Below are 12686 nucleotides of genomic sequence, written 5' to 3' on the forward strand. Positions count from 1 at the left end.
ACAATTTATTTTAGAATTTCCAGACAAGCTGGCTAACTGCGTCACAATCGCTAAAAAATCCATATCTCAAGTTATGAAACTCGAAATAAAATTCCATAAATTTCCCTAGAACTAGACTCATATATCTACTTACTAATTTTTTTCTAGAATTTTTGGTCAGGCAAATTTTTACATTTTATTAGTTAAAATCTCCCCTGTTTCAGGGTTCTGCTACTCTGACCCCTTTGTATTACGAATTAGATATGTCCTTGTACAGAATTTCAATGACTATTCTGTTTGTTTCTCATAAAACTAGACTCAATAAGGATTTTATACATGTAAGGTAAAACTCCTAATTATTTTTTTAAAATTTATGGTGAATTTTTAAAGTCAGAACAGGGGATTCAGAGATAGCTCTGACCCTGTTCCACCAAAACTTAAATATCTCATAAAATATAAGTCATTTACCTGTTTCGTTTCTTCCATATGAAAATAGACTCATCAAGATTCGATTCCATAACTTATTAATTATTTAATTCCATTTATACTATTTGTACTGATTTTTCAAATTCACGTTATTGCTGCTGTCTGATTCTATTTTGTGACAAATTTTACCTTTCCAAGGATTTTCATGGTTTAGTTAAGACATAAAGCATACATGTTATCATATATAAACTTGATTAGCCATTCCAATAGCTAATCATTCTCAAACATTTCCATTCCATCCATGGGCCATATCGTAAGATTATACACACAAAATGATTGGAATGCTATACATGCCATATTTCCAAAAATTACAAGTTATTATACCGCGATTGTCCAGTGATAGTGTGAGCGTGCTCCGACCGTCCCGATCTCCAAATTGACTTGTCAAAACTACAAAGAATCAAAAGAAGGGAGTAAGCATAGATGCTTAGTAAGTTCACATGCAAATAACAAATAACTTAACAAAGCAATTATACCAACCAACATTAGCATAATATCACCAAAACATATATCACATTTCTATTCATCATTCATCATCTTACCATATTATTGTTTTCCTATCAAGTCTCAACCCGAGGGTCAAGTACATACCTGTCCAAAGTGCCCATTCCACAACACTTACCAATACGTCACTTGCATCTTGAGTATTCTTCCATTTCACTAGAATTTTACCCGTTGAACACATCGGAATATAACTCGGATACATGGAAAGTTTGCACATAAGTGCCACATATGTAGCCAAGCTACCATATAACCCGCCCATAAGCTAACTCGGACTCAACTCAACGAGCTCGGGCGTTCGCATCCATAAGTGAACTCGGACTCAACTCAACGAGTTTGAATGCCTAGTTACATCTCACGAATTTGGACTCAACTCAATGAGCTCGGACATTCGCATCCATAAGTGAACTCGGACTCAACTCAATGAGTTCAGATGCCCAAATATCCTAATCTATTCCTAAGGTTCAACGGGATTTTCCTCGTTCGTACTCCTTTACCATTCTCCTTGGAATGCCAATGACGATACTTCGGTAGTCTTTCACATTTTTCACATAATTCATAAAATTTTTGCATGTTGTCCAACAATGACCACAAAGCATAGAATTACATGATAACAATCATAATATCGTATAAATAGCATTAAATGATTTAAAATAACGATTATATTACAATATTTACATATGAATTTACCTCGATACAAAATGAGAATAGTCGAGCCTATTCCTCGTAAACTTTATTTTTCCCCCAATCTCGACTCGAATCTCTTTTCTCTTTATCTATAATACCAAATTAATTTATCTAATACACACATTCATCAAAACAGCCCCTAGTACGAAATTTGGCAAAATTACCATTTTGCCCTTAAACTTTCACATATTTACACTTTTTCCCCAAGGCTCGTAAATTAAACCTCATCCTATTTTCTTATGTTTTATGACATGGTGATCATTTTTCCCTTCTATAGCAACATCAAATTCACACTCTAACATGTACATATGAATATTAGGTATTTTTACCGATTATGTCATTTTACTCGTTTTTACGAAAAATCACTTAGCAAAAGTTGTTTAACACAATCTCAAACTTCATATTCTACCATAAAACATCAAAATTCATACATATCATCCATGGGTAAAATTTTAAATATAAACCCTAGCTCAAAATATTGGTAGAAATAGGTAAACCGTGTAACGCCTTTACGCCCGAGACTGTCGGTAGAGTCGAGCACGAGGTGTTAACGAACTTAATTCATTAATTAAACAGCTCAAACAATTTATTTTTAAAATTTCCAGACAAGCTGGTCAACTGCATCACAGTTGCTTAAAAATTCATATCTCGAGTTCCAAAACTCAAAATTAAGATCCGTAAATTTTTCCTGAAACTAGACTCATATATCTATCTACTAATTTTTTTCTAGAATTTTTGGTGAATTTCTAAATATAGAACAGGGGATTCAGAGACCACTATGACCTTGTTCCACTAAAACTTAAATATCTCATAAAATATAACTCATTTTCCTATTTTGTTCCATCCATATGAAAATAGACTCATCAAGCTTCGATTTCATAACTTATTCATCATTTAATTTCATTTCTACTATTTTTAGTGATTTTTCAAATTCACATCACTGCTGCTGTATGACTCTGTTTTATGGCCAATTTTACCATTCCAAGGATTTTCATGGTTTAGTTAAGACATAAAGCATACATGTCATCATATATAAACTTGATTAGCCATTCCAATAGCTAATCATTTACAAACCTTTTTTTTTTACCAAACTATAACCATATCATATGATCATTTATACAAAGTGAGTATATTGCTATACATGCCACACTCAAAATATACAAGCCATTTTACCAATTTAGGTCTTCAGATAGTGTGAACGAGCCTTAGACCTATCCCGATTCTGAAGCTGACTTGTCAAAACTACAATGAAGGAAAAGGAGAGAGTAAGCATAAATGCTTAGTAAGTTCACATGCAAATAACAAGTAACATAATCATGCCATTCAACATAAACATTATTTGCATAAACAACACCAAGACATTCATGTTACATTTGCATTTAATATCTTACTACAATTTCATCATACTAAATTCTCAACTCGAGGGTTTAAACACATACCTGTCAAATTTTCTTATTCATCACACTTACCAACATGTCACCTTCGTATTAGGCATTCTCCTTATTCTATTAGAGATCTCCCGTTGAACACATAGGAATATGATTTCGGATACACGGATAATGTGCACATAAGTGCTATACTCATAGCCAAACAAGCTAAATAGCTTTTGAATCTATGTAGCCAAGCTACCATGTAACCCGCCCATAAACGAACTCGGACTCAACTCAACGAGCTTGGGCGTTGGCATCCATAAGTGAACTTGGACTCAACTCAACGAGCTCGGATGCCTAGTTACATCTCACGAACTCAGACTCAACTCAACGAGTTCGGAACTCAACCATCCTAGTGACATATCACTTGTACCCTAATCTATTCCCAAGGTTCAAACGGGATTCTTCTCAATTACACATTTTTAATCGTCTTCTTTGAAATATAGAAACGGATACTTGCTAGCATCTCATACTTATCAAGTTGTTCACATAATTTGCATATCACCAAATAATAATTTACAAAACATCATATTTCATGATAATAAGTATCATGTCATAGAAATAACATTAAATCACTTAAAATAAAAATTATGTTACCTTATTTACACATGAACTTACCTCGATACAAAATTTTAGCAATCGAGCCTATTCCTCGTAAACTTTGTTTTTCCCTCGATCACGACTTGAATCTCGTTTCTCTTGATCTATAATGCCAAATTAATTTTAGTTAATACATACATTCATCAAAACAGCCCTTAGTACTGACTTTTGAAAAATTACCATTTTGCCCCTAAACTTTCACATATTTTCACTTTTGCCCCAAAGCTCGTAAATTAAATCTCATCCTATTTTCTTATGTTTTATGACATGGTGATCATTTTTCCCTTCTATGGCAACATCAAATTCACACTCTAACATGTACTTATGACTATTAGGTATTTTTACCGATTAAGCCCTTTCACTCATTTTCACTTAAAACCGAGTAGCACAAGTTGTCTAACATAATTTAAAACCTCATATTCTATCATAAAACACCAAAATACACAAATTTAACCTATGGGTATTTTTCCAAATATGAACCCTAGGTTGAATTATTGCTAGCATATGTTAAATCGAGCTACCGAGATTCCAAAAACGTAAAGAATATTAAAAACGGGGCTTGGAATCACTTACTATAGAGCTTGGAAGCTTGAAACAAACCCTAACTATGGAGAACCCTTTAAATTTCGGCCTAATGAAGAAGATGGAAAAAAATTGGCTTTTAATTTTGTTTTTAATTCATTTTAATAACTAAATGACCAAAATGCCCTTAATTAAAAACTATGGTGTTTTATCTTTTTTTTTGTATTTTTGTCCAAACTAGTATAATGGTCTAATTACTATCCAAGGACCTCCACTTTAAAAACCCATTACTCACAAGTACTTAATACCTTTGTGAACTAGAACACACATTTTACAACTTTTGCAATTTAGTCCTAAATATCAAATTGGACCCTCTATCGATAAAATTTCTAAACGAAATTTTCACACAATCATGCAATCATGCCATAGACCTTAAAATGATAATAAAATAAATTTTTCTACCTCGAATTTGTGGTCATAAAACCACTATTCCGATTAGGCCCTAATTTGGGATATTACAAACCGTGCTACAAGGATTTCAAAAATGTAAAGAACATTAAAAACAGGAATAGAAATCACTTACAATCAAGGCTTAAAAGTGTTGAAACCCTAGCTATGGTGGAGATCAAAATTCAGCAGCAACTTATGGAGAAGATGATCATTTTTGTGTTATTTTTCCCATTTTATTTCATTTAATATCCAAATGACCAAAATGCCCTTCCTTACTAAACTTTCAAAAATTCCATCCATGTCCAATTTTTGTCCATAAACTTAGAAATTGGTCAAATTTCTATTTAAGACCTCCTAATTAATATTTCAAAGCAAATTCATACTAGAAACTTCTAGAATGCAAGTTTTGCAACTTATTCAATTTAGTCCCTAACTTTAAATTAAGCACTTTATGCATAGAATTTCTTCACGAAATTTTCACACAATCATGAAATCATATCATAGACCTCAAAATAATCATAAAATAATTATTTCTATCTCAAATTTTGTGGTCCTGAAACCACTATTCTGATTAGGCCCTAATTCGGGTTATCACATCTAATGCCCAAGACAATGCATCTCCCCTATTGGACTTGATAGAAGACATATTAGTCTTTGAATCAGTTTGCTCATTTCTGATTAGACTAAGGACATGTTTAGGTTCATCTACTAGTATAAGTTGTCTTTTCATATTACGATCTAGCCACGTAATATCACTTAGTATTAGTTAAACATTAAACAACCATTGAGCAACATTTGCTTCAATTTTCCTTTGCATGTAAAACCATTTGTGGACAATAATACAAAATATATTAATTGTAATCAATGAATCTATTTTATTAACCAATCTATTCGAAAAATTACAAGTGTACTTAGATGAAAATACTAAACATAGGGCACCAGATCCAAGAGTAAGTAGATACAGTAATTGAAAAGAATCAAACAGAATACGAAGCAGGTTGACTTGAAAACAAATCGAATGATTTAGGATGTAAATTTATTGTGTACTTTCCTTTTTGGAGGTGAATATATGTATCATAAATGATATGAGATTAAATTAGGAATGGAACAGTTGTATGATACATGTTAAATATATTTATTTACTTGTTTGAATCATTTATTTATCATTGAGTGTAATTGCTCGATGTATGGTTTTATAGATTTTGCGAGCAAGCATAATTTAGAATTTCTCATTCAGAGGCCGATCCCTGACTCAGTAACACTTAAATTTCCACTTTGATTTATATATATATATATATTGTTATTTGAATATGGCTAATGGGACATAATTGTAAATGGTTTCAAATTTGATATGTTATGCTAAAATGCTAGTGATCATAACAAATTAATTATGATTGTAGATGATTTTGTATGAGATGCAATAACTAATTAGTTATAGTATTTAAGCTTTTGTAAACTTGTATTTAACTTGAAAATGATTGTTATTTAATTGAAACGAATGAATTAGGTTATATTAGAAAGGTTAACTTGGAAATAGGACTGATAAGGGCATGTTTTGATATTGATATGTTTTAATGTTATTATTATAAATATATAGTAGATATGTGCATATAGATATACATGTTTACTTAGGGTAGACTTGTTAATGCTAATATTACATACTTAAAATTATAGAAATACTATAGGGTGCTTTACTCAACGTACAATTTGTTTTCTTCGTGCACCAGTTAAATTTAAGTCAGGACATTTCGAGCGTCGACCTTAGCATCCAATCCACAATTTTGGTCTTAGTAATGTTTGTTGCTTCCAACTTTATTTGGAATGTACCTAATAGGTTAGGTTTTGTGATAGTTTGAATGATGATATAATCAAATTTTATTTTTTATATTCTAGTAGTAATATATATATGGTTGATATGCATATGTATAAAAAGTAGATGTAAATTATAATTCCCATAGATTGGTAAATGTGTGAGATATGTGATGGCACCTTAATTGAAATGTTTATATGACCCTAATAGATGGTTGATTTATTGTATATTATTATATTCATAGATAAATAAAACCTAGATTTACTTTGATATGTTTAAGGCATGTATTATTGTTTGATTTTGTCATATAATTAGTATATTTTAAATGTGAATTGATTGTAGTTGCTCTAATAACGAATGTGACACATTGTAGCTCGAGACCATCAATTGCTGTTAAAACTTTAAGTTATAATCGAACAACCTATGATGTCTCAATTATGTGACAAGTAAATTCATGTCATTTTGGATAACTAATCTCAAAAACTCATTTAACTCATTCAATTCAAGAGTAATATGTTCACATACATGATTAAAAGCATTATACTTCATTCAATACTCATTCATTTGAACTTCAAATTCATTTCATCTGATTTCCAATTCTCGTTTCATATAAAGTATTTCACTCAATGAACCCTAGTAAATGAAATCGAATACATAAGCATTTACATCACACCAGTTGTAACACCCCAAACTCGGCCAAGACGTTATGGCCGAATCTGGCGATGTCACATGAAAGTGCTTTCGAAAACTAAGTCGCAGATAAACCATTTATTTGTTATCTTATATTATCTCTAAATCAAGTTATTTGTTTTCAAATATTTTCATTTATTTACAAGTTGTTATAATTTGCGGAAGCTTTTAAAACGATTTATGTAGTAGTGAGTGTCTTGAAAGAAAACATTTGTAACTTTTGAAAACCCATGTTTTTCTACCACTAGTGATTATGTATCATAAGCAACAATAAACAAATTCCAAATTAAGGCAAAATCCATAAAGGCCTTATTACAGTAAAAATACCCCAAATAATAATACTTAAAATCATAATCAAATACGAAAATATGTGTAGTGGTGTGGCCACCTTTAAGTCTCTCGCTGCACCGATCTACCTATGTCTGGGGATTACCTACACAGTGAAACAAAAGGGGTGAGTTTATGAAAACTCAGTGTGTAATCCTTATGCACAAAAACAGATAGCATACAGACAGTTATAATCTGGGCATAAGCCCTTTTTCAGTAATAGTGTCAGTCCAGTTTGGGTTTTAGCCCATCTCTACCATATTCCCCATTATTTTCTCTCATTTCCCTTCACTAATATATCAAGAACATGGATCCTTATATAAGAAAACTCTACATTAACATCATTTTCATGCTTTTAATATTACCTTACATGAGAAACTCTCCTTAAAATATATTGAAATCTTAAAATTCTTACATTGTCCCATTGATTTTAGTCTTTAACTTGATTTTTCTCTCTCCTCCAGCTTCTATTTCTTGAATCCAACTTGATATTCCAATTCCCCTTAGTCTCCTTAACATTTTTCTCTTTTCTTCTAACGTGAAATGCATGGAGAAAGATGGATGGTGTATATATATTTTTTCCACACACACACATATATATATATATATATAGACTAAATAAAATAATAAAATAATAAAATATCTTATTAAAATATTAAATAAATAATAATTATCTAATTAAATAACTATAAAATATCACCAACATCATCATTACTTTCTAGATTTCTCTCTTCCAATTGACCATTTTACCCTTTGTGATCTTTTAAAATTCCATTCTTGAGTCATCACTTAATTTGGTAAAATTACAATTTAGTCTCTCATAATTCTTCACCTATTCAATTTGGTCCTTATTCTTCAATTTTCCTTAGTTTCTAGATCATTCCACCCTTAAAATATTTGCACTATTAGTCCTTCAACTTTTTCATATTTACACTTTAATCCCTCAAATTGTGAGTATTTACTCTTGGGCCACAAAACTTTTCTCACTTTTACAATTTAGTCCTTTCTTGAATAAATATGTCATAATATACTTCCCAATGACATAACTCAATTTTCCTCTTCTTGTCATTTTATTTCCTTATTTTACTGTATTAAGGATAATATCTTACTGTAAAAATTTTTAGGGTGTTACACACACACCCGTATGGCCTACAAGGCCCCAAAACGGCCTTAGCCGTGTGGATCACATGTCCTGGCCCAATAATCTCACACGCCTGTGTGGGGCCCACTCGGCCCAATTTGGCACGACTCATGAATCACACCTGGCCTGCCTCGTCAATCACAAACCCGTATTCGAACGCACAGCCTACCACACGGGCATGTATTTGTGTAACACAAACATACGAAAATAAATATTAATGATTTTTTTGGGGCATTACAACTCTACCCCCTTAAAAGAAAATTCTGACCTCAAAATTTTACCTGATCAGAACAGATGAGGATACTGTTGTCGCATCGTCTCCTCAGGCTCCCACGTGGCTTCCTCAGAGCTATGATTAAGCCAAAGAACCTTCACCAGTGGGATAGACTTCCTCCTTAAAACCTTTACATCATAATCTAATATCTGAACCGGTTCCTCTTTAAAAGTCAAATCTAACCTCAATCTCCTTAATCAGAATAATATGCGTGGGATCAGAGCGGTAGCGCCTCAACATAGAAACGTGGAACACATCGTGAATCCAATCTAACTCTGGAGGTAATTCCAACTGATAGGCAACCAGTCCCACTCGTCTCAGTATGCGATAAGGCCCGATAAACCTAGGACTCAACTTACCCTTACATCCAAACCTCAATATCTTATTCCATAGTGAGACCTTGAGAAAAACGAAGTCCCCTATAGAATACTCAATCTCTCTACACTTCAAATCCCCATAGGATTTCTGTCTATATTTTGCCGCTTTCAGTCGATCTCGAATTAGTCTAACTTTACCCTCAATATTAGAAACTAGTTCAGGGCCCAAAACACGCTGCTCGCATAGCTCAGTCCAACATGAAGGTGTGGGACACCTACGACCATATAATGTCTCGTAAGGTGCCATCCATATGCTAGACTGATAGCTATTATTATAAGAAAACTCTGCTAGCGGTAAGTAATCCTCCCAACTGCCTCGGAGATCAATCACGTAACTCTTTAACATGTCTTCTAGTATCTGTATCACCCTTTTTGACTGACTGTCTGTCTGAAGATGGAACGCAGTACTAAAGTCCAATCTTGTACCCATAGCTTCATGTAACTTCTTCCAGAACCGAGACGTGAAGCGAGAATCCTTATCAGATATTATTGAAACCGGTACCCCATGCAGTCTCACTATCTCAGACACATATAGTTTAGCCAGCTTCTGCAAAGAGTAATCAGTACCAATTGGTATGAAGTGGACAGACTTGGTCAACCGATCCACGATAACCCATACTGAATCCTTCTTAGTAGGCGTTAGGGGCAACCCACTAACGAAGTCCATAGTCACTCTCTCCCATTTCCAAAGTGGAATCTTAACCGGTTGAAGCAACCCTGAAGGTAATTGATGTTTAGCCTTAACCTGCTGGCAAGTCAGACATTTACCCACGAAGTCGATAACTTCACGCTTAAGACTCGACCACCAATGTAACTCACGAAGGTCACGGTACATCTTATTTCCACCAAGATGCATAGCATAAGGGCTATTATGCCTCTCACGTAGTATAGATTGCCTCAAATCAGTATCCTTCATTATAAAAATTCTCCCACGAAAACAGAGCACCCATTTGCTATTCAGTCCAAAATCCACAGTATCCCTACTCTCAACCTGAGGGAAACGAAGACCCAACGACTCGTCTTCCATCTGTTTACCCTTAATTTGGTCCATCCACATCGGTTTAACTTGAAGCTCGATGAACAAACTACCATCATCAAATAAACTTATGTGAGCAAACATCGCATTCAGATTAGTCATAGCTCTACGACTCAGGGCATCCGCCACTATATTGGCTTTACCAAGATGGTATTCTATCGTACAGTCATAGTCTTTAAGCAGCTCAATCCATCTACTCTACCTAAGATTTAGCTTCTTCTGAGAAAGGAGATATTTGAGGCTCTTGTGATCAGTGTAGATGATACACCTCTCACCGTACAGATAATGCCTCCAAATATTCAGTGCAAATACCACCACAGCCAACTCCAAGTCATGTGTCGGATAATTCACTTCATGAATCTTTAGCTACTGAGATGCATACGCTACTACTTTACCTTCTTGCATCAACACACATCCCAAACCAACATGTGATACATTGCTGTAGACAGTGAACTCTTACCCTAACCCTGGCTGTATCAAGACAGGGGCCTTAGTCAGTACCTCCTTGAGCTTCTCGAAGCTCTCTTGCTGCACATCATTCCAGTTAAACGGTACTCCCTTACATAGTAGCTTAGTCAGAGGTGCTGCAATTAGTGAAAACCCCTCTACAAACCGTCGATATACCCTGCCAGTCCCAAAAAACTGTGGATTTCAGATACAGTCTTAGGCGAATTCAAATCTAAAACAGCCTTAATCTTTCGAGGATCAACCCTAATCCCTTCAGCAGATACCACGTGGCCCAGAAATGTTACCTCTCGTAACCAGAACTTACATTTACTGAACTTGGAATACAGTTGTTTCTCCCTCAGAATCTGCAGAACTACTCGGAGATGTTCATCATGTTCATCCTCAGTTCTCGAATACACCAGAATGTCATCAATAAAAACCACTACGAATCGATCCAGATAAGGCTAGAACACTCGGTTCATCAGATCCATAAAGCCATTGGTGCATTCGTCAGTCCAAATGGCATCACTAGGAACTCGTAATGTCTATAACGAGTCCTAAACGCTGTCTTGTATACTTCAGTCTCTCTGACCCTTAACTATGGTACCCATCAATGTTAGAAAAAACTGAAGCTCCTCAAAATTGGTCGAATAGATCATCTATCCTCGATAGGGGGCACTTATTACTAATGGTCAATTTATTCAGTTGTCGGTAATCGATGCACATATACATCGATCCATCCTTCTTTTTCACAAACAAAACTGGTGCTCCCTACGGAGACACACTAAGGCGGATAAACCCATGATCTAATAACTCTTGAATCTGAGCCTTAAGCTCCACAAGCTTCTTCGGAGCCACTCTATAAGGGGAAATGGATACCGGAGCTGTACCAGGCAAGAGCTCAATCCCAAACTCAACTTCACGATTTAGAGGTAACCTAGATAGCTCCTCAAGAAAGACGTCTGGAAATCTTTAACCACTCTGATATCTTTAACAGAAGAAACCCTAGAGTCTAAAACACTAATTAGGCCAGATACGCCTCATATCCCTTACGAACCAACTTTTCGGCCCTTAATGCAGAAATCACATTCGACAAGTAGTTTCGACATTCCCCAATTACAACTACCTCGTCGTCCTCCAAATTTCTTAGCACCATCCGTTTAGTGGCATAATCCAAGCTCACTCAATGTTTAACCAGCCAGTCTATTTTCAGTATTAAATCAAATTCTCCAAAAAAAAGTTTCATCAAATTCGCCAAAAAGATAACCCCTTGAACCTCCAAAGGAACATCTCTGAAAAGTTTATTTACCCTTACCGACTACCCCACTAGACTCAGTACAATAACCTCACTCACTCAACCAAGATACCTAAAGTCTCAGACACAGTACAAGCTATATAGGAGTGAGTAGATCCTATATCTATCAGTGCAATATAAGGTACATCATAGATAAAGAGCGTACCCGTGATAACATTTAGAGCATCTCCATCCTCTCGATACGTACAGCATAAACTAGAGCTGGCTGCCTCGCCTCAGTATGCCCAGCAGCTCTGCCCAATGCTCTCTAACTATGGCCCAAACCATTACCACATCTGGCTTAACCACGACCTCTCGGTGGCTGTTGAACACCCATCGGCGGCTGTGTAGTCAAACCTGAAGCTTGCATCTGATCGGGCCTCCATAGACACTCTCTAATATGGTGCTCCAATGATCCGCACCTCAAACATGCCCCAGTCCTTTTCCAGCACTCGCCTTAATGGCGTCTCCCACAATCAGCACAGGGCTGCGATCCAGTAGCAGCAATAGGGGCCCCAACTCTGGCCTTTTTCTTAGGCCTCAAAAAGGAACTCGAGGGCTCCAAATCCCTCTTGTTCCTACTTCTCACCTTCTTACGGTTCTAACGCTCAGCGCGCTTCACCTCATCGGTAATC

The 12686-nt window shown here is 35.1% G+C and overlaps 1 protein-coding gene across 1 annotated transcript; it reads right to left on the minus strand.

The window, feature by feature from the left end:
- Positions 1-8908: 8908 nt before the first annotated feature.
- LOC128280661 (uncharacterized) lies at positions 8909-12437 on the minus strand. The gene is made up of 5 exons (XM_053018887.1): positions 12343-12437; positions 10771-10935; positions 10020-10359; positions 9559-9821; positions 8909-9089 (listed from the first exon to the last, which is right to left on the minus strand). Exons 1-5 carry the CDS (start codon positions 12435-12437, stop codon positions 8909-8911), a joined length of 1044 nt encoding a protein of 347 aa, XP_052874847.1.
- Positions 12438-12686: the final 249 nt, after the last annotated feature.

This window comes from Gossypium arboreum, chromosome 1 (genome assembly GCF_025698485.1).
Source record: "Gossypium arboreum isolate Shixiya-1 chromosome 1, ASM2569848v2, whole genome shotgun sequence".
NCBI lineage: Eukaryota > Viridiplantae > Streptophyta > Magnoliopsida > Malvales > Malvaceae > Gossypium > Gossypium arboreum.

Coding starts and splice junctions, on each gene's coding strand:
- LOC128280661 (XM_053018887.1), bottom strand. CDS start 12,437: ATGGAGGCCCGATCAGATGCAAGCTTCAGGTTTGACTACACAGCCGCC. Junction 10,360..10,770: donor TTGATACAGCCAGGGTTAGG/GTAAGAGTTCAC, acceptor TGATGATGGTAG/TTTGTTCATCGAGCTTCAAG. Junction 9,822..10,019: donor AATGTCTGACTTGCCAGCAG/GTTAAGGCTAAA, acceptor TACTCTTTGCAG/AAGCTGGCTAAACTATATGT.